This window comes from Saccopteryx bilineata, chromosome 6 (genome assembly GCF_036850765.1).
Source record: "Saccopteryx bilineata isolate mSacBil1 chromosome 6, mSacBil1_pri_phased_curated, whole genome shotgun sequence".
NCBI classification, from domain to species: domain Eukaryota; kingdom Metazoa; phylum Chordata; class Mammalia; order Chiroptera; family Emballonuridae; genus Saccopteryx; species Saccopteryx bilineata.
Window position 1 is genome coordinate 183,120,691 of NC_089495.1, and position 22,678 is coordinate 183,143,368.

The following is a 22,678-nucleotide window of genomic DNA, read 5'->3' on the forward strand; positions in this document are numbered from 1 at the left end:
TGCCCACTCTGTAAAATCAATAAGTAAAATCTTTAAATTTTTTTAAAAAATATATAGCACGCTAGCTCTCATATCTTTTTTGCCTCCCTCTTCTCACACCTTCACGGCCTACAAAGTCCCCTTAACAAGTCTGACCTGTCACCCTTAAACAGGGCCACATAGCCTCTTGAAAACTCACCAACTAGTATACAGGGTGGGGGCAGAGTTCTTTCAGGCCCAACCAAGGTATTTAATACTGAAGGAAGATTAGAGATTTCAAAGTACCTTGTCTCTATAAGTGACTCCTAAACTTGCTCAGAAGCCCTCAATTTTCTCCAAAATATATTCTAAAAATCAATATGAAGTGTTCTCCTTGTATGACCCACTGTCAAAAGCAACAACAAAAGAGTTGTTTAAAACCCAAAGCACTCTTCTTCGTATAACTGCTTTCTTTACACCTGTCACTAAATCTTGGGCTATCTTCCTTCCTGACGTCTCCCTAATATCCCTTTCTTCCCACTATCAAAACCTGCGTAAGCGGGTGCTGTTGGCCTGGCATTCGTCAACAGGGATTAGAGGGAACAACTGTTCCTCAGCTCCGGCCAAAATCAGGTGGGAACATGATAACAGATCTTTCAAAGATCTAATATAAGCAAGAAATTCAGAGTGTTAAGAGAAATCTTGTTTTTAAAGCAACATGGGTACCAAAGGAAAAAAAAAAAAAAAACCATCTGCAGGTCACCCATTAGCAACCCCCAAGTTAGCCAGTCTCTTTCATTCTGGTGCAGGCTCCCTCAGTCTATTCCACACGTAACTCACTACCAGATCAATCTGCAAACTACAGTGCTCTTAACACCTGCTAAGTCCAAGCTTGAAGTACTACCATGAAGTCCCAGCCCTATGCTGTCATCCAACGTCCACAATATCACAACCATTCTCCCTTCACCTTCAATTCCCCTACATAATCGTGTCACTTAAAGGAAAAGGGTCTACTCCCCTCAACCCTTACTCACCCCCCAACCAGCCGCGTCCCCAGCAAGATGGCCTCTTTCTTACCCCCCCCTCCTCTACCCCATCAAAGCCCACATTTAAAGCAGGAAACAAGCCCACCCACTGAGAGTACACCTTCCAACACCTGCTGACTGCGTGTGTCAAGAGACCTCTCTGCTTAAACCAACGGATTTCACTTTCGAGGGATTTAAAACTACAAGGCAAAGCCCAAGGCCTTGTCTTGATAGCCCCCCCCCCAAAAAAAAATGTAGAGGGGTGTAGAAAGCCCAAGTCGGGCACAGAGGAGTCGACTCGCTGGCCCAAGGACGCTCGGCAGCGTCTCGACGTCTTCACGCCCAGTAAGGCCCTGGCATGTGGGGGACAGGGGCGGACCGCCTACCCAGCCCCCGCGCGCTCCTTCCTGCGCCGCGGAGCCACCACCTCCGATCGGACCCCAGAGACGCGTCCCCGGGAACCGCGGCTTGCGGACCCCTGCGCGCTCCGCCGAGGTCCCGCAGCCAAGGACCCTCGCGCTGCCCAAGCCCGGTGCCGCCGTTCGCCGACACAAAGGGTCAGAGAGCCGGATGACCCCTCGGCGCGTGCCCCCCGCGGACCTCCGGGAGCCGCCGCTACCCGGGCCGCGCCCACCCGGATGCCGCCGCTACCTTGTCCTCGGACGGCGCGTCCGGCTCGCGGACCGCTCTAAGCCTCAGCTCGTTCATGCTCGAGACTCCGGAGCGACGTCGCCGCGGAAGAGCAGCGCAGCCCCCGGAGCGGGCAGCTCAGCGCGGACGCGCGCGGACTCCGCTCGGCCGGCCCCGCCCCGCCTGAGCAGCACCCAGCTCGGAGCAGCTCGCAGGGCCCACCGCAAGCCCAACGCCAGCCCCGGACCTCGGCCCCGCCCAGTGCCGCCGCCACCGCCCTTTCCCTGGGGCGGAGCACGCTGGGCCTCCTCCAGCGCCTGCCCTCTCGCTCCTTCCCTCCGCAGGACCCGGGAGCGAGCGCGCACGCGCCCCGCCACCATCACAGGAGATCCACCAATGGCGCAAATCCTCCAGGGAGGCGGGGCAGTAAGGGCGGGCCATGGCGGAAGAAGTAGGCGTGCATTGGACATCAACGTGAGAGGGCGGGAAAAGGCGTGTGCGCTTTGAGGGAAGACTAGCCAATGAGAGCTCAGCCAGACCGAGGATGGCAGGCGCTGGCACCCTCTGTCCTGAAAGTAACGGGTTGCTGGAGGCGAGAAATGGCAACCAGCGGCTCTGTCTCAGTCATTGCTTTGCTTGATGCTCTGGGCTTTGTGTCTTCCGTACCCAAGGCTTTTCCCTCCACCCTGTAAGTAGATGCTGGGTAGGCTCTGAGTGGAAAAGCCAAGAGGTTGTCACGTGATAAGGAAGTGAACCCCAAACTTTGTAAAGTTGTCTCTAGTGTTTTCTTTTCTTTTCTTTCAGAGAGAGGGAGGAGAGAGATGAGAGGCTTCAACTCCAGTTGCTTCATTTTAGTTGTTTGTTGCTTGCTTCTCATACGTGCCTTGACTGGGGAAGTGGGGGGCTTAAACTGAGTCATTGACCCTTTGCTCAAGCCAAGCGCCCTTGGGTTTAAACCAGTGACCGTGGACTTCAAGCACGCTCAAATCAGCGATCCCATACTCAAGCTGGCAAGCCTGTGCGCTAGCTGGCAACCTGAGGTTCCTAGCGGGGATCTAGGCATCCTACGTCAACACTCTATCCACTGTGCCACCACTGGTCAGGTTCTAGTGCTTTAATTTTTATTATGATGATTAATTATTATTATTATTATTTTCAGAGGAGAGGAAGGCTTTCATTGTTTGGATTTTTCTTTTCTTTTTCTTTTTAGAGAAAGAGGACAGACAGGAACAGACAGACGGGAAGGGACAGAGAGAAGAAGCATCAATTCATCGGTGCAGCACCTTAGTTCATTGATTGCTTTCTCATATGTGCCTTGATCCCAGAGCTCCAGCAGAGCGAGTGACCCCTTGCTCAAGCCAATGACGTTTGGGCTCAAATCAGCGACCACAGGGTCATGCCTATGATCCCATGCGCAAGCCACAACCTCAGGGTTTCGAACCTGGGTCCTCAGCATCCCAGGCCTATGTTCTATCCACTGCGCCATTGCCTGGTCAGGCTGTTTGTTTTTGTTTGTTTGTTTGTTTTTACTGATTTGAGCAAGAGCAATAGTAACATCAATTTGTTCCTTTATGTGCCTTGACTAGGATCAAATGGCCAACCTCTACGCTTCTGGAGGAAGCTCTAACCAACCAAGCTATCCCTTCAGAGCCATGAATTGATTCTTGTTTGTACCCTGACCAGATCACAGGCAACCTTGGCATATTGGGTGTGGCTCTAACCAGCTGGACTACCCAGCCAAGGCTCTAGTACTTACTGAGCATTAGGCACTGAAATAAGTAATTGCTTGAATTTTTCTTGTTTAATCTGCACAATGCTTAGAAGATAAGATCTTCTGTGGTTTTTTTAATTTTCTGTCTTCTGGACCTTTTTTTGGAGGGGAATGCTGCTTACTTTGCTCAAAGCCAGATCCCCATATACCTACACATCCTAAGTACTTGTTGAATGGATTTAAATTTTCTCCTAAAGCAGCGGTTCTCAACCTGTGGGTCGTGACCCTGGCGGGGTCGCCTAAAGCCATCGGAAAATACATAATGCATATCAGGTATTTACATTCGGAATCATAACTGTAGCAAAATTACAGTTATGAAGTAGCCACCAAAATTATTTTTTGGTTTGGGGTCACTGCAACATGAGGAACTGTATTGCGGGGTCACGGCATTAGAAAGGTTGAGAACCACTGTCCTAAAGGGAAGTAATTTAACCAAGGTCTCATCACTAGAAAGTGCCCACTAAGAATTAGAGCACAGATCTGTTTCTTACCAAAGCCCACACTAATCTATGTTACTCAAACTTCATCTTTAGCGGTTCTTATTCGCTGCCTTGTAAGTGATGTGAAACAAGTATAAATGAGGTCCCTTTGCTTAAGCCTATTGTAATTTAGCAAGGAAAGAAATTTCCACATGTATGAGTTGTAGTTTCACATAAGCAATTTTGACCTGAACTGTGACTTTTGGGGAAAATAGTGAGAATTCTGAGAAGGGTGTTATATTTTCTTGGTTGTATGATAGTATATTTCCAAGTTCCAGTGACAGTGCTTCACAGTGGAGAAATACTAAACTTAAGAGTATACTTTGTTTTGTATTAACAACAGTGCACAGATACTTGAGTATTTTGGAGAAACAGACCACTCCATTCAGGCCATAATTTATTTACAGAAAGCTTTGATTTTGTGTTTTATTTCGCCTTTTGTTTTAATGTTATTTGTAAAATTAAATAAAACATCAATGCTAATTTTCTTTTTTCCCAAGGGAGAGGAGGGGAGATAGACTCCCACATGAAGCCCCTCCAGGGTTCACCCAGCCACCCCCATCTAGGGCTGATGCTCTGCCCATCTGGGACCATGCTTACAACCCAAGGTATTTTTAGCACCTCAGGCAAAAGCTCCATGGAGCCATCCTCAGCACCTGGAAATGATGCGCTCAAATCAATCAAGCCATGCTATGGGAGGGGAAGAGGGGGAGAAGGGGTAAGAAGCAAATATTTGCTTCTCCATGTGCCCTGACCAGATATCAAACCCAGGATATCCACATGCTGGCCAGCACTCTACCATTGAGCCAACTGGCCAGGGCCACTAATACTAATTTTAAAACTTCATCTGTTGATGACTGTGTGATCACCATTTTGACTGTTCAGTGGTCACTTCTTGATCTAAAAACCAGACACCTCTTGGATAAATTAAGCAAAGTTTATTATCTAAAGAACCTATGAACAGAGAGCACCACAAGGTCATTCTCTGAGACTGGTGGAGGTGCTAGTATCCAGATCCTCACCTTTAGGATACATTATTATGAAAGGTCACATCTGAATGAGGAAGCATCACATTGGTCCTTCCAGAAGCTCAGCTATTCCCTTTTAAATCCAGCCTGATACAAAGGAGGTTGAAGAACCAATTCACTTATATTAGAGTTTCAGAATGTACAGTATGATTACTAAAGTAAATAACCCCCTACAATTTGGCGTGAATAAACTTCTCATCCATCACACTCAGTCCTGCTAGGCCAGATGAGTGCAGACCAAGTACATTCTTGAAGTCAGTGCTGTGGAGAAGAGGGGTCAGGTACCCAGACCTCTGGAAGTCATGCCAATAGAACTTTAGGCTAGAGTTAGGGTTTCTCCCTCAATTGTACAAAAAATAAATTAAAAAATGAAAATCTCCCCCACCTGCATCCCAAAGAATTTTGTTTCTCTACACCACCTCCATATCTTCCTTTATCCCTAATTTTTCTTTTCCTCATCTTAGGACTTTCCTTTAGGTTCATTTCTTCCAGGCTTGTGGCATATCCTGTATACAGTGATTTCATTGCACTCCTTGGTTAGTTCCATTATTTTTGAGATGTTACTTTTTTAGTAGAAGTAACTAGCATGAGAGTCTTAATCCCCTAGAATATGTAGGCTGACTGTGAGCTCCACAAGAGTGTACAATATTGCTATAATTATTCCATAATAAAAACACCTCCCCCCTTTTGATATTTAAAAACTGCACTGGTGTAAGTGGCAAGAAAATTCTTCAGTTCCCTGAATAGTATTTTTCCTCTCTTAGAGGGGAAGAATTGTCCATAAACAATTTATTGTGCCTGACCAGTGGATAAAGCATTGACCTGGAATGCTGATGTTGCTGGTTTGAAACCCCGGGCTTGCCTGGTCAAGGCGCATATGGAGTTGATGCTTCCTGCTCCTCTGCCCTTCTCTCTCTCTCTCTCTCTCTCTCAAAATGAATAAATAAAAATTCTTTAAAAAGAATTCTCTTTTAGCCTGACCAGGCGGTGGCACAGTGGATAGAGCGTCGGACTGGGATGCAGAGAACCCAGGTTCGAGACCCCGAGGTCGCCAGTTTGAGTGCGGGCTCATCTGGTTTGAGCAAAAAAGCTCACCAGCTTGAGCCCAAGGTCACTGGCTCAAGCAAGGGGTAACTTGGTCTGCTGAAGGCCCGCGGTCAAGGCACATATGAGAAAGCAATCAATGAACAACTAAGGTGTCGCAAAGAAAAACTGATGAGTGATGCTTCCCATCTCTCTCCATTCCTATCTGTCTGTCCCTATCTATCCTATCCCTCTCTCTGACTCTCTCTGTCTCTGTAAAAAAAAAAAAAATATATATATATATATATATATATATGGAATTCTCTTTTAAAAAACCACAACTTTTTGTTTAAAGAATCATCAATAAACAAAAACAACTCCTAGCCAGGTAGTTCAGTCGGTTAGAGTGTCATCCCAATATGTCAAGGTTGCAGGTTCAATCCCTGTCAGCCACATACAAGAATCAACCAATGAATGCACAAAAAAGTGGAGCGAATGGTTTTGCTAGCAGATCTGGGGCACAAAAGTGGGTTGCTTGCAGTTCCCTGGGGCACAAGGGTGGATTGCTTGCGGATCTCCTCAAGTCGTTCGGATAACCCAGTTCCTGGAACAAAGCTTTTACTTGCATTAACCATTAAGCCTATTGATTATAACTAAAGCCAATATTATTCAAGCTAAAATTTTAACTCTTGAGTTCCCCTACCACTTTCACTCTCCAAACAACTGGTTTCTCTCTAGTAAAATGCTATCTACCTCCTTGAGGAGGCCTTCTCTGACCACAGCTCACAGCCATTCATATGTTACCATCTCAACTAATCAAGTACATTGTGGGTACCCCAGAGGTGGAGTTTAATTACCATTTTTAATACCTTCAAATACTTTACACTTTGATTTACCATTAAACCAAAATGTTATTATGTAAGCAAAAAGTACAGAAACAGAGTAGCAGAGTATACATTTGTTATTAGCAAAGCAAACGTTCCTTTCTTGAGGAATGAACACATTCTACATTTTGAAAAGGAATGGAGACTCTAAAAGGCCTGAGAAAGTATAGAACTCACAAATAGATGAAACAGTTATGCTTGATACTAAGATGTATGCAAAAGGGCCCTGGCCGGTTGGCTCAGTGGTACAGTGTCAGCCTGGCGTGTGGGAGTCCTGGGTTCGATTCCTGGCCAGGGCACACAGGAGAAGTGCCCCGAAGAAGCTTCTCCACCCCTCCCCCTCTCCTTCCTCTCTGTCTCTCTCTTCCTCTCCCGCAGCCAAGGCTCCATTGGAGTAAGGTTGGCCCGGGCACTGAGGATGGCTTTGTGGCCTCTGCCTCAGGTGCTAGAATGGCTCTGGTTGCAGCAGAGCGACCTCCCCGATGGGCGGAGCATTGCCCCCCGGTGGGCATGCCGGGTGGATCCTGGTCCAGCGCATGCGGGAGTCTGTCTGACTGCCTCCCCATTTCCAGCTTCGGAAAAATGAAAAAAAATTTTTTTCAAATAGGAGCAGACTCATACATATAAAGAACAGACTGACAGCTGTCAGAGGGGATAGGGGTTGGGGGGCAAGGTGAAAAAGGTGAAGGGATTAAGTGGAAAAAGAACCCTCGTAGACACAGCAGTATGAGGATTACAAGAGGGAAAAGGGGGTGGGGGAAGGTAGAAAAGAGTAAAGGGGGAATAAATGGTGACAGAAGGAGACTTGACTTGGGGTGGTGAACATACCATATAATATACAGATGATGTATTATAGAATTGAGCACCTGAAACCTGCATAATTTTATTAAGCAATGTCACCATAATAAATTCAATAATTTTGTGTGTGTGTGTTTGACAGAGACAGAGAGAGACAGAGAGAGGGACAGATAGTGACAGATAGAAAGGGAGAAAAATGAGAAGCATCAATTCTTTGTTGCAACACCTTAGTTGTTCATTGATTGCTTTCTCATATGTGCTGAAGCCAGTGACCTTGGGCTCAAGCCAGCAACCATGACGTCACATCTATGATTCCACGCTCAAGCTGGTGAGCCCACACTCAAGCCTAATGAGCCTACGCTCAAGCCGGCGACCTCAGGCTTTCGAACCTGGGTCCTCTGCATCCCAATCTGAAGCTCTGTCCACTGCACCACTGCCTGCTCAGGCTCAAAAAATTTTTTTAATTCATTTAATTTATTTAATTATTTAATAGAATACCATCAACAAAATGAAAAGGCGACATACTGAATGGGAAAAAATAATTGCATATCATGTATCCGATAAAGGGCTACTATCCAAAATATATAAAAAACTCACTCAACTCAATAGCAAAAACAATCCAATTAAAAAATGAGCATAAGGCCTGACACAGTGGATGAAGCGTAGATCTGAAATGCTGAGGTCACAGGTTCAAAGTCCTGGGCTTGCCCAGTCAAGGCACATAGAAGAAGCAACTACGTGTTGATGCTTTCTGCTCTCCCCTCCTCCACCTCTCACTCTGTCTCTCTCTTCTCCTCTCTCTAAAATCAATAAATAAAATCTTAGAAAGAAAGAGAAAGAAAGAAAGAAAGAAAGAAAGAAAGAAAGAAAGAAAGAAAGGGAAAGGAATAAGGCCCTGGGGGCCAGGTGGCTCTATGGATGAAGCATTGACCTGGTGCGCCAGAGATTACGGGTTCAACCCCTGGTCAGGGCACATGGGCGAAGCAATCAATAAGTGCACAACTAAATGGAACTAAGTGGAACAATTAAGTGGAATGAGTTGATGCTTCTCTCTATCTCCCCCTGTCCCTTCTCTCTCTCTCAAAATAAAGAGAGGGGGCATAAGATTTGAATAAACATTTATCCAAAGGCACAGAAAAACCAACAGGCACCAGGCCTTCAGTGGCGCAGTGGATAGAGCATTGACCTGGAATGCTGAGCTCACTGTTTTGAAGTCCTGGGCTTGCCAGGTCATGGCACATACAGTAATCAACCAATGAACAACTAAAATGAAGCAACTATGGGCTGATACTGCTTGCTCCCCAACCCTCCCTGTGTAAAATCCACAACAACAAAAAATCTTTTAAAAATAGAAAAGGCCTGACCTGTGGTGGCGCAGTGGATAAAGCGTCAACCTGGAATGCAGAGCTCACCGGTCCAAAGACCTGGGCTTGCCTGGTCAAGGCACATATGGGAGTTGATGCTTCCTGCTCCTCTTTCTCTCTCTCTCTCTCTTTCTCTCTCTCTGTCACTCTCATTCTCTCCTTTCTCTCAAAAAAATGAATAAATAAAATCTAAAATAAAATTGAAAAGAGTAAATTTTTAAAAAAATAGAAAAGGAAACCAACAGGTACATGAAAAGATGCTCAACACCAATCATTGTTAGGGAACTGCAACTCAAAGCCACAGTGTGATATCATCGCACACCTGTTAGAATAACTGCTATCAGAAAGACAATAGTGTTGGTGAGGGTCAGAAGGGAACCCTTGTGCACTGTTGGTAGGACTGCATATTGGTGCAGCTATTATGGGAAACAGTATGGAAGTGTGAGTCAGCTCTGTTAGGCTTGCTCGCAGGGTTACAGCTGCAAGCACTTCGCCCGATTGGTACGTGAGTGCACGGCTGCGCCATGTGTGTATGGCCTATATAAGGCTATGGGTGCTTGCGCTGGAGAGATTGGGGATTGCGGATGCGCACGTTGCTTGCCCGCCACTGTGAGGGGCCATTTTGTGGTTTGAGAGGCAGTTTCCCCTGCCTGTGTGCTTGTCCACCATTGTAAGACTTTATTAAGTGGAATGGCTCAACCCTTTCTGGCTCCGCAGTTTTTCTACCATCTGCTGAAATCCAACGTGGACCTGCCTGGCCTTGCCACCAACATTACATCTGGTGTAGTGGGCAGGATTCGGAGAAAGAAGATGGGTATGGAGCTGCAGACACCCTTGAGGGGTGGGGTAGAGGACTGGTTGTTATGGCTCCCCATGGCTATCCTTTTGGGGACCATGGGATGGCTGGGTTTTTTTTCAGCCCTAGGAGAGGAAACTGAAAGCACTATGCAAGAGGCGGCCCGAAGTCAAGCTCCAGGGTGAGTTGCGGACCCAGTGGCAGCCAGAGGTGGATTAAGGTCGGTTGAGGTCCCAGGTGAAGAAGAAAATATTGGGCCCCTTACATTAGAAAAAAGTGTAAAGTTGGGGTTGTGCAGAGCCCTTCAGAAGTCAGGGCCCAGGGTGTGTGCCTGGTGCACCCGCTGTTAAATCCGAGCTCAGGCCAAGAGCTGGCAGCCGCAGAAGCCGCAAGAGCCGAAGATGGAGCCGTGCCAGCGGAGTGGCTCTGAGTCGGCAGGGGCAGGTGTTTCCAGCTCCTCTTCTGAGGATGAGGAGGCTTGGGCTGAAGCTGTCATCTGCACACTCAGAGCTTGGCCAGTGGTCATCCAGAAGGTAAAACCCAGCAGCAAAAAGTACCTACTGAGCCCCTGGTAGGCTTGCTGTGGTTGTGGGACATAGGGGTGGGTGGCATCAGGCTGTCCGGAGCAGAGGTGAGAGGGTGATCACTGTCGCCATGCACTCCTCCTTGGGGCAGCGTCTTCAGGGCTGCCAGGACAGAAGGGATGGGGGCGGGAGGCCTGAGGCCCTATGTGACCCTAGTTGCCTGTAACGGACCTTTACCTTGGTGATTTACACAGGCAGCTGGGCTGTCTATCATGGACTGATTGTTGGACTGCGACCAGAGGGGGGCACTGACTCCCTTGTTGGATGGACACGCCGCCCTTGGACAGTATGAGAGATGTTGATGGAGGGGGACAGCTCCAGTGAAGGCCCTCCTGCACTGGGAAGCTGCTCTCACCCAGTTGCAGACACACCAAGGACATTTTTTGCTCCCAGTGGACATGGCCCTGGACTGTACAGGACCCCCACCCATGATGGGTGGCGTTGTTGGCACCGTGGGGTGGGGAGCTGGAGGTGGACCTCCAGTTAACTCCCTTGGCAGAGTGCTAAGAAGACATTGTGAAGGGTACCTTTGTAATTGTCATTTTTGGCATGTATGTAATGTACCTATTGCAAGGCTTGCAACCCTAAATGGGTGGAGTGTGGGGCAGCTGTGTTAGGCTTGCTCGTGGGGTTACCAGCTGCAAGCACTTTGCCTGATTGGTATATAAGCACATGGCTGCGCCACATATGTATGGCCTATATGAAGCTATGGGTGCTTGCACTGGAGAGAGATTGGGGATTGTAGATGCGCAGATTGCCTGCCCGCCACTGTGAGGGGCCATTTTGCTGTTTGTTTGCATGAGGGGCAGTTTCCCCTGCCTGTGTGCTTGTCCGCCCTTGTGAAAGTTTACTAAATGGAATGGCCCAACCCTTTCTGGCTCCGCAGTTTTTCTACCATCTGCCCAAATCCAACGTGGACCTGCTTGGCCTTGGCCACCAGCTTTACAGGAAGTTCCTCAAAAGATTAAAAATAGAACAACCAAATGATTCAGCAATTCTACTTCTGAGTGTTTACCCAAAGAAAACAAAAACACTAACTCAAAATGATATATGGGACCCTATTTTCACCTCAGCATTATTTACAATAGCCAAGACATAGAAACAAGTGTCCCACAAAGAAAACCAGATAGAAGGTGACAGAAGACAATTTGACTTTGGGTGATGGGTATGTAACATTAAATGTCAAAATAACCTAGAGATGTTTTCTCTAAACCTATGTACCCTGATTGATCAATGTCACCCCATTAAAATTAATTTTAAAAGTGTCCATGAATGGGTAATGAGGATGTGGTATATTTGTACAATGGGGTATTATTTAGCCATAAAAATCTGGGACAACATGGAGGGACCTCAGAGCTATTATGCTAAGTGAAATAACAGACACATAGAGATGAATATTATGTGATCTCTCTTATATGTGGAACCAAACAAATACAGAAGAAACCAAGCTCATCCCTGGCTGGATAGTTCAGTTGGTAGAGCATAATCTCGAACTACAGAGGTGGCCAGTTCGATCCCCATCAGGGCACATACAGGAAAAGATTGATGTTCCTTTCTCTCCCTTCCTCTAAAATCAATAAAACATTTTTTAAAAAAGCTCATAGATACACAACAGATTGATGGTTGCCAGAGGGTGGAGAGTGGAAATGGGTATTGTAAAGCCAGTAGGAATGGCCACCATCACAGCCGCCTGGCCCATGCAGGTTCACATTTGATTCAGATAGTTGGTAATGAAACAACGGAGCCAAGAACTGGTGGGCCATTAGCTTTAATCCTAGCTTGCACCCGGCAGGCAAGTAAAAACACACATTGGGCTCCAAAACCCACTCATTCAGTGCTCACAAAGCTACTGACTTATCTGAGTTTCCTAGGATCAAAGGTTCCTACCTCACCAGACTTATTCACCTCTGTTCCCCATCTCCTTCTCTCTGCACAAACTGGCTTCTCACTCAGCACTCCACCATCCTGGCCTCCTCCACATGGCCTTCTCTGCTCTCTAATGCTAATCTCAGGAACCAAGAGAGCAAGCTCCTGGTCTGCCCCACTTTATACCTAATATACAAACAAGGAAGTCTCTGACACAAAGTCACTCATCTGAGGCATAATGGGATTCCTCATGAGAGTGCACCACCCCACATCAAAAAGAGTGGGAAAGGCTTAGTCTTAAAACTAAGCCTTAGGCTATAAGAATACTGCCTGCTTACAGCCTGTCCCCCCACATCCAATGCAAACTATAAGCAAGCAAACATATATATCATTACTTATTTATTTGACCAACAGGTATGTACTGTTTTTTATTTATTTTAAATTTTTTATTTATTGATTTTAGCCCAAGGTGGCTAGCTTGAGCAAGGGGTCACGGCTTGGCTGAAGCCCGCAAGGCATATATGAGAAAGCAATCAATGAACAACTAAAGTGCCGCAACTATGAGTTGATGCTTCTCATCTCTCTCCCTTCTTGTCTATTCCTGTCTGTCCTCTCTCTCTCTCTCTCTCTCTCTCTCAATCTCTCATTTAAAAAAAAAAAATTTTTTAATCTGTATGCTCTTCCGCCCAGCAATGCTAGTTCAAGGAGTTGATCTCATAAAAATCAATTAAGTGCCTAAAGGTGTTTGTAATTACAAGCAATTGGTAAATTAGATTACAAACAAAAGAGACAGGCATACCTTGTTTTATTGCACTTCACTTTCTTGCATTTTATAAGTGCTTTTTTTCCAACTTGAAGGTGTGCAAAAGCTGTGTTAGAATTGCTCGCAGGTTTACCAGCTGCGACCACTTTACTTGATTAGTGCGTGAGCACGTGGCAGAGGCACATGTACAGGGCCTATGTAAGGCTGTGGGTGCTTCCCCTGGGACCCCATTCTCCCAGATTGCTCTCCTGCCACCGTGAGGTGCGGTTTTCCATGCTCCCTTGCCCTTACTGGGAACAGCAGATTTTCCCTTGTTTATTAGTTTTCCCTTTTGTTGTTTATTTGCTCACCCCTCCTTGAGAGCCTCCAATAAGCGGGTATGGCCCAACACTTTCTGGCCTCGCCGTTCCTCTAACGTCTGCCCGAATCCAATGTGAACCTGCCTGGCTTCCGCCACTGGCATTACAGAAGGCAAGACCCTCCACCAGCAAAAAGACCATGACTCTTTTTACTGTCTTACGAGCTTTATTGCTGTGATCTGGTAGGAATAGCAAGATCTCCAAGGTATTACCTATGTTATGCCATCTTTTTTATTTATTTTTTTTATTTTTTACAGAGACAGAGAGTGAGTCAGAGAGAGGGATAGACAGGGACAGACAGACAGGAACGGAGAGAGATGAGAAGCATCAATCATTAGTTTTTCATTGTGCGTTGCAACACCTTAGTTGTTCATTGATTGCTTTTTCACATGTGTCTTGACCGCGGACCTTCAGCAGACCGAGTAACCCCTTGCTGGAGCCCGTGACCACTGGTGAGCCTCACTCAAACCAGGTGAGCCCGCACTCAAGCTGGCGACCTCGGGGTCTCGAACCTGGGTCCTTCCGCATCCCAGTCCGACGCTCTATCCACTGCGCCACCACCAGGTCAGGCTGTTATGCCATCTTTTAAAAAGATACTTGTAACGCCAGTGGCCCAGGCCAGGCAGGTCCACACTGGATTCCCACAAAAGGGAGAGAAACTGTGGACCCAAAAAGCATTGGGCCATTTCTGTTTAACAGGGGCTCCCAAGGTGGAGCAAACAGGCAGGGGAAAACTGCTCCTCAGGTAAAAAAACAAAAACAAAAAACGGACAGCAAAACGGCCATGCACAGGGGCAGGCAGACAATCCGCCATCCGCCCTGAGGGCAAGCACCCATAGCCTTATATAGACTATACACACGTGGTGCTGCCACATGCTCAGGCGCTAATCACGCAAAGTACCAGGGAGCAAGCCTAACTAACGCACCTGTTTTCCCAACAATACTCATATAGAAAACTTGCATGTCATAAAATTAAATATACTTTAAATACATTGCAGTAGTGTTTACAGTATGAACCCATTTGTGTTATTTAAAACGTGTATGTTTGCATAGAGAAAAAGCTCAGAAAGCTGTATACAGAAAAGTTTGAGTGACAGAGCTCGGTGCGCGCCCCCCCCCCCCGGGGGGGCGGGGTGTTAAGAGCCGATGCTGGGCCTGGCCTTTGCAGGCGCAGTGGTTAGAGCTGCTGAGGCCACAGGGTTTGAAACCCTGGGATCGCCCCGTCAGGGCGCACAGGACAAGCAATCAATCAATGAACAACCAAAGCAAAGCAGCTATGACTTGGTACTTCTTGCTTCCTATACCTCTCTCCTCTCTGTAAAATCAATAAAATCTCTTTAAAATGATGGTGAGAGTTGAGATAATTTTATTGTAACTGTACACCTCTTTATCTTTTGAGTTTAGGGAGCGTGTCACTTCTGCAATAACTAAAGTGCACACTTAAACTGTTCTCATCAGACTACAAGGTGGCTTCCCTACTGATAGGCTCAGGCTCCATTTGTGTTTCACTGTCACTCTCCAGGTCGGCAAGCTTCTATCCCGCAAGCGGGCGGTTGAGGAGGCTCCATAAAGCTGGAGCTATTCCCAAGCCTGCGCCTCACTGACAAGCCCGGACTTGTTCAGACTCCCGACTCACCAACAAGACAAAATGGCTGTGCATTCTGCCAGATGACATTCTGCCCGCCCCCCCCCTCCCTCCCAGGCTCAGCGTTCCTCCTCTGCTCGCTTTCCTTCATTCTCCAATGGATGTTAACGGAGGGAGGGCTTAGAGAAAAGCAGACACATGATTGGCCGCGGTCTCTCCCTGCCCAGGCGTGGGCGGGCCAGCGTAATGACGTCTAATCACGGGGCGTAGAGGCGGAGAGCGCGCGCTCGCCGACGCGGCGGTATTAAACGGCTGCGGGTGGAGCACTCTGGTAAACTTCCTTGGCCTCAAGCTCCGGGCGCTGCTTTGGACTGCTCGTTGTCATCCTTTGAAGCCTAAGCCGGCTACACCTTCTTCCCTTCACCTCTCTCCGCGTCGTTCGACTTCGCCACCATGTTCGAAGCCCGCTTGGTCCAGGGCTCCATCCTGAAAAAGGTGCTGGAGGCGCTTAAGGACCTCATCAATGAGGCCTGCTGGGACATCAGTTCGAGCGGCGTGAACCTACAGAGCATGGACTCGTCCCACGTCTCTCTGGTGCAGCTCACCCTGCGCTCTGAGGGCTTCGACACGTACCGCTGCGACCGCAATCTGGCCATGGGTGTGAATCTCACCAGGTGAGCCCGGGGGCGGTGGGCAGCGGGTCTTGTCCCCTCACTCCTAACCCCCCTTGGCGGGAGCGCTATCTGAGCCGAACCCTCATTGGCTGGTGTAGGCCATCGCGCTTTCTCATTGGTCTGCTGTGCTGGGGGCGGGAGCCAGCGGAGCGCGCGTCTCCAAAAGCCCGCGCTGGCCGCGGCGCGAACTAGCTATTTCCGCGCCAAAGTCACAAAGCGGGCGGTGGCGGGAAAATGACGGACTTCGCGGGACTGCTAGCAGAACACACTTCTAGACTTCTTTTGGTCATTGGGTGCCGCGTGCCATGCACGAGAAACCATGGTCATGGGCGGCTTTAACCGTTTTAGAATGTTACCTACTTCTGTATTCTTACTTAAGGACAATAGGTTGTTTCTAGTTTTTTTTATTATTCAAAAGGTGCATTGAGCACCCTCTTGGATTTGAGGGAAAATTTCTGTGGGGTAGTGGCTTTCAACTTTTGGACCACTGTGTAGTACACATACGTGTTTGTTTACTGTTTTAATGAGAGGAGGGGAGATAGACTCCCGCGTGCGCCTGGACGGGGATCCACCCCGCACCCCCCCACCGCGTCCGGGGCCCACGCTGGAGCGGATAGAGCCCCTGGGTGCGGGAGGGAGAGAAGATGGTCGCTTCTCCTGTGTGCCCTGGCCAGAGCCCCCGACGTCCACACGCCAGGCCCACGCTCTATCCACTGAGCCGACAGGCTGGGGCCATAGGTGTTTAATTTTAAAAAGCTTATGAGAAGTATTTATTTACCTGTGCTAATGTGCAGTGTCTTTTAATAGGTATAGTTGATAGTCTTTAATGGTTGCGGTCCAATAATTTTCTCAACCACTAAAGGGATTTGCAATTCAGAAAAGACTGCTTTTATTCTGTTCAGAAATGGGATTGCTGGTGGTGGAATGCGAGCTTTTTAGCTGAAGTACTTCACTTCCAGATTGCATTCTAAGATGGCTGGACGGTTATACATCCTCCTGCAGTTACCTCCCTTGCCAACTCGGCCTAATGGCTAAAAATGGTAACGCCTTGTAATTGCTTAGACATCTAAGGATGTTGAGAATGTGGTGTCAATTTTAAACCGTGTGTCTTCTCTGTTCTAGCATGTCCAAAATACTCAAGTGTGCTGGCAATGAAGACATCATTACCCTAAGGGCTGAAGATAATGCGGACACCTTGGCACTAGTATTTGAAGCGCCAAGTAGGTTATACTCTTTTACTGAATTATGCTATAGAAAATTAAAATGCAACTACAGTGTTTTCAGAGCTGTTGAGAAATTTAGAATGTGTGTAATGCTTATAAAATTTACTCCATATTTATAAACTTACAAGCTTTTCTTCAGTAACATTTGCTTTTTTTTTTTTGGTAGATCAAGAGAAGGTTTCAGACTATGAAATGAAGTTAATGGATTTAGATGTTGAACAACTTGGAATTCCTGTGAGTATCAGTTTCTGGTTGTACTGTACGTGATGGTACATGGTAGTTACCTGAGATACGTTAATACATAAAGCCTACTTCCTAACAGAAAGATATACCTGCTGGTGCATGTTCTAGAGTGGAGTTTTTTATTTAGAGTGACACATGTCTTTTTATAGTTAAACTACATTACTTTTAAAAATGGATTGTTGGTTGCCAGGTACATATTTGCATGTCTGTGAATCTCCAGCTGTCTTTTTTTATATATATCTAGAATGCTTGCTTTTTATTAAGAGTAGATTTTAGATCTCTGGTGGCAGAAAATTATTAGATTAAATGGATCGACATTAAAGGAGAAGAGTAGTGTTGGGATGTTTAAAATGCTCAATATTGTTTTCTCTTGTTTTGGAAAACAGGTAGGCCTGCTTGCTGCACCATCATTGTTCCTATGATATAATCTTTTATTCTCTTGATGTAGCCTTGGGTGATTTGGGGAGTTCCCTAGATGTTACTGTTGAAGGTATTTAAGTGAAACACACAAGCCCTGGTGGCCCAGGTAGTTCAGCTGGTGCTGAGGGTTTGGCCCCCCGTCAGCGCACATACAAGAGTCAGCCGATGAGTGCATAAATAACTGGAACAATAAACTGATGTTTCTCTCTCTTTAAATCAATTTAAAAAAATTTTTAAGTCACACAGTGATATTTCAAGTAATTTCATTTAGATGGTGAATCTTCAGGAAGTGACGGTACAATCTTTAATTTCCAGCAACTAATCTTTTAAGTTTTCTTTTGTTTTATAGGAACAAGAGTATAGCTGTGTAGTAAAGATGCCTTCTGGTGAATTCGCACGTATATGCCGAGATCTCAGTCATATTGGAGACGCTGTTGTAATTTCCTGTGCAAAAGACGGAGTGAAATTTTCTGCAAGTGGGGAACTTGGAAATGGAAATATTAAGTTATCACAAACAAGTAATGTCGATAAAGAAGAGGAAGCTGTAAGTGTTAAAGTAAACAAAATACTTTGAAAGAATTTAACATTGTATTAATTAACACTAATATTAGGTTATGTCTTAAGTCTTTCTGCGCTGCTATAACAAAATACCATGAACTGATGGCTAGTGAGCAGTGGAAATTTATTTTTCGCAGTTCTGGAAGCTGGAAAGCTAGCAGATTTGGTGTCTGGTGAGGGCCTGATTCTTGGTTCATAGACAGCAGCAGCCTTACCTGGTAAAAGGAGGGACAAGAGAGCTCTCTGGGATCTCTTTTATAAGGGCATTGTCCTATTCATGAAGGCCCCACCTCTAAATACCATTAAATTAGGGGTTCAGTTTTAATCTGAATGGCTGGGGTGAGGGGAGACAGCACAAACATTCACTCTGTAGCAGCTAAGGTAATTGCTAAAAATTAAAAAAAAAACTGAAGAAAAATAAAGTTGCATTTTTCTATTGTAATTTGTGAGAAGTGAAAGATACTGTTGAAATTTCCAAGTACTCTCTAATTTATAATTTGTGAGCAGGCAGTGCAAATTCATAGCTTCCTTTTAAGTCACAGAACAATATCAGACATGTACATACTCTCAGTATCAGATTGGGAAGCTAGATGTCTAACCTTAAGCTTTCTGGAAGTATTTACTCGGCTTTTAGCAAATAACTGAGCATAGGATACCTCAGCAGAAGGATTAAGTTAGAAGTAAAAATCTAGCTGTTAGAATCCACATTTAACCAAAAAAACCCACAAAAAACTACATTCCTAAATATCCTTATATTAAGGTTTTCCTATAATCAAGTAGTTTTTGTTTTGTTTTTAATATTCTTAAGAGTAGTATTTATAAACTTACTTGGTAAGTGCACTAAAATAAAACTAGCCTGTGAACATCAGTTAGCTCTGTAAAACAAGAACAGTTAAATGATTTGACCTCACAGAATTATTAGGATTAAATATGGTAACATTCAAAGTGCTCCTGGCCAGCTGGATTAGCTGGTTAGAGAGAGCATCATCCTAATATACTAGGGTTGTGCATTCAGTCCCTTGTCAGGGCACATACGAGAGTCAACCAGTGAATGCATAAATAAGTTTTGAAAACAAATCAATGTTTCTCTTCCCTCTCCCTCATTCTAAAATCAAGTGTTTAACACAGTATGTCATATTGTAAAGCTAATAGTAAATACTAGATATTACTTTCTTGTGCCTTGCTTGAGTAGTCAATCCAGTTTTACGAAAATGTTTTAAAGAATATTTTAGAGGGGAGGTGGGGAGAGAGAAGGCAGGTAGGGAGGACCAGGAAGCATCAACTCCCATATGTGCCTTGACCAGGCAAGCCCAGGGTTTCGAACCAGCAACCTCAGCATTCCAGGTCAACACTTTATCCACTGTGCCACCACAGGTCAGGCCAACCCACAGTTTAAATGAAGATAAACTTTTTATTTAAAAATTCTTTTTTTAATATTGATTACTCAACAATAGAGCAGACAATACATAAGAAAATTAGTTTGTTTGTTTTTTACTACTAGTGTATTTTACATTTATTTTAAAATCTAAACACCCCCACACTAAATGAACATATTACATATACAACCTAGATAGGCTCATAACCAGTGCACGCATGATGTTATCTCACATATTCTCTAAGCAACATGAATATGTGTTAAAGATTCTTTAGATGTTTCAATGCACAGATCTCAGACATGTTCATGCACGGAGGAGGGAATCCTTTGTTGAGTTACAGCTCTTCAAATTGTTGAGACTTCAAGGTGATCTGTCACGTCACCATCCCTCTAATATCAGTCTAAATAAAGACTTAAAATATTAAATCCAGCTCTGTCTCCTAAATTACATTTCACTCCCCTTTCAACTTCAATTTTTTAACACCTCTAACATTTTTTATCTATAGTTTACAACTTTTTTTTTAAGTGAGAGAGAGAGAGATAGAGGGACAGATAGGCAGGAAGAGAGCTAGATGAGAAGCATTGATTCTTTGTTGCAACAACTTAGATATTCATTGATTGCTTTCTCATATGTGCCTTGACTGGGTGGAGGGGTGCTACAGCAGAGCGAGTAACTCCTTGCTCAAGCCAGCGACCTTGGCTCAAACCTGAGTCTTCTGTGTCCCAGTTTAGCACTGTATCCACTGCACTACTGCGTGGTCAGGCAGTTTACAGCTCTTGAGGCCTGATGATATTCAGCATGTTTTCTTTATTTTGGGGGTTGTACTGGAAGAATACTTAATAGCTGACAGTGTGTACTGTAGTAGGAGTCATGAGGTATCTGAAAACTTTTGTGATTTTAGCACTCAATAGTCATTGGCTAGATCCATTAAGTCATTAGGTTTTACAGAGTTGTAATATGTTAATACATTTCATTCCTTTTTCATTTATTAGCTGGTGTATTTATTAGAAATATTTCTGTAAATAGAAGCTCTTACCACATAATGTGGTTACCTGAAATCTGGTTCATATGTGGAAAGCCAGGATAAAGAACTTAATTCTTTTGCTTTATTAACCTGTTTCAAAAATAATTTCATAGCACCCTCCAAAGTAATAAATAAAAGGTATTTTTAAATATTGAATATATATTACAAACTAATGGGTTGTAACTTCTGTTTTTAAATATGATATTTGTTTTCTCCCTTAGGTTACCATAGAGATGAACGAGCCAGTTCAGCTAACTTTTGCACTGAGGTATCTGAACTTCTTTACAAAAGCTACTCCACTGTCTCCTACAGTAACACTCAGTATGTCTGCAGATGTACCCCTTGGTAAGATAATAAATTTGTTGAATCCCGTTTTGTAGGTAGTATATGTGGTACATCTCAGTAATTAACTATGTTCCTGTCTTCTTTCAGTTGTAGAGTATAAAATTGCTGATATGGGACATTTAAAGTACTATCTGGCTCCCAAGATCGAGGATGAAGAAGGATCTTAGGCATTTTTAAAGTCCAAGAAAATAAAACTAAGCTCTTTGAGAACTGCTTCTGAGATTCCAATATGCTCTTAACTATCTTCTGTTACCAAATTTGTACCTGAATACATATGTAGATAATATTTTCTGTAAATAACTTTTTTTTTATTCCATTCTCTACACTTTAAAGGATAAAGTCTCAAGTCAAATCTGATGTTATTAACCTTGAACTATTTCTGCCTTACCTGGAAATACTCTAGGATTTTTATAATAGGTTTTGACTATTTTGAAGAATTGTTTTCAATTTAAATAAAAGTTATTTTAATTTCAAACATCAAAGGACAGTGCCTTTATTTGAAACATGACTGTTGCAAGAAGCCTAGGGAATTCACATTCAGAGCTAATGCTGCCTTTTTTTATAAATGTATTTTATTTTTCCAGTCTGTGGCAGCCAGATATAAGCCATAAAAAGTACTTCAAATGCAATAGGTGACAAGATATTTTGGGGGATTCATTTGCCAAACTTATTTTTGTATTTTTCTAACTTGAGCTCAAGAAATGAACAGGAGACTAGAATAAATCCTATGTAATTCATTATTTTGACATTTTTGTTAGGAAAAACTTAACACTTAGAAGTTGTATGGGCTTTATAAGACTGGCATTCTTACAGGGCAGTGTTTCTTTAGCCTAAGAAATTTACCAGCTCTATAATAGGGCCCAAAGAGTATGTGCAAAAAAAAAATTTCTCCAGTATAGCCATTTTATGGACTTTACTGCCTTAAAGGATGAAGATGGCTTAAAACCTGTGGATACTGGATTCAACCAATAAAGTGAAAATGCCCAGCAGTTGTGAAACAAAGGCTATTTAAACATGCCTGGTAATTGTGCTACAAGATCACAAACTGGCATCCTACATGCTGAGAATTGCTTTATCACTGTGATATCCTGTTGTATCTTGTGCTTGGTAGGTTAAACGACTGGTTTCTTTGTTGTATCTGGACTGAGTTCTAGTTATTGGACTTAGGAACTCCCTGTATCCAGTGTCCAGTGGGTAACCATTGCCTGCGATGTGGCTGGAAGGAAGGAGATTGGCTGCAAAGAAGCCTAGTGCAACTTTGAGGTGATGAAAATGTTATCTAGGCCGGTGATGGTTCTAAGACTGCTTTTGTTAAACCTCATCCAATTATATTTTGTATGTAAATTATACCTTAATAAATCTCACGTTTAAAAGAGCTTCACGTGTGGCAAAATGTCACTTTTGGGCGGGCCTCTGGGCAAGGGCTGATGACAAGAGGGAAACAAGCACAAGAGTGGGGCCATGGCCGAACCCGCTCGGTGGTTCGAGTGTAGACCCGAGCACAGGTTTTACCGGTTTGATCCCCAGGTCAGGGCAGATACAGGAACAAGTCAATATTCCTGTCTCCCTCTCTAAAATCAGTTAAAAAAAAAAAATTAGAAAAGAGCTTAGTTGTGGTGTGATGAGTGGCAATGACCGCGGAGTGCCCCCGTGGAAGGCAAGCTTCCCTGGGTGATAGACCGGGCAGCTCTGGTCCTGCGGGAGCTCCGGACGGCTCGGTTTCCGCCTCCCGGGAGGAGCCTCAGCTCGCTACACTGCCCGGGGGGTGGGAAGAGACACGTCCAGAGCCTGACTGACCCAGGCGGGCCCGCTAGAGACCTGACAGCCATGGGCCGCTCGCACCGGCGCAGCGCTGACAACACGTCCCCGGGCAGCGGATGAGAAGACGTCGCTCTCGGGAAC

At 45.0% G+C, this 22,678-nt stretch overlaps 2 protein-coding genes and 1 long non-coding RNA gene across 3 annotated transcripts in view; 2 read left to right on the forward strand and 1 right to left on the reverse strand.

Annotated features, from left to right (window-relative positions):
- The window catches only part of CDS2 (CDP-diacylglycerol synthase 2), a 41,309-nt gene extending 39,375 nt beyond the window's left edge, over positions 1-1,934 (reverse strand). Inside the window, exon 1 of the mRNA XM_066237673.1 lies at positions 1,635-1,934. Within this exon, the coding sequence (XP_066093770.1) occupies positions 1,635-1,691 (57 nt within the window). The 5' untranslated portion in view covers positions 1,692-1,934. The remainder of the gene's footprint in view (positions 1-1,634) is intronic.
- Positions 1,935-2,164: 230 nt separating this feature from the next.
- LOC136308155 (uncharacterized) lies at positions 2,165-11,604 on the forward strand. Its single transcript, XR_010726058.1, has 5 exons — positions 2,165-2,301; positions 9,678-9,774; positions 9,880-9,937; positions 10,119-10,289; positions 10,535-11,604. It is a non-coding gene; the product is annotated as an uncharacterized lncRNA (long non-coding RNA).
- A 3,578-nt stretch (positions 11,605-15,182) lies between these two features.
- PCNA (proliferating cell nuclear antigen) lies at positions 15,183-22,153 on the forward strand. Its single transcript, XM_066236658.1, has 6 exons — positions 15,183-15,587; positions 16,710-16,807; positions 16,977-17,044; positions 17,823-18,017; positions 20,653-20,776; positions 20,864-22,153. The coding sequence occupies exons 1-6, from the start codon at positions 15,367-15,369 to the stop codon at positions 20,941-20,943; spliced, it is 786 nt and encodes a 261-aa protein (XP_066092755.1). The 5' UTR covers positions 15,183-15,366; the 3' UTR covers positions 20,944-22,153.
- The last annotated feature ends 525 nt before the right edge of the window (positions 22,154-22,678 follow it).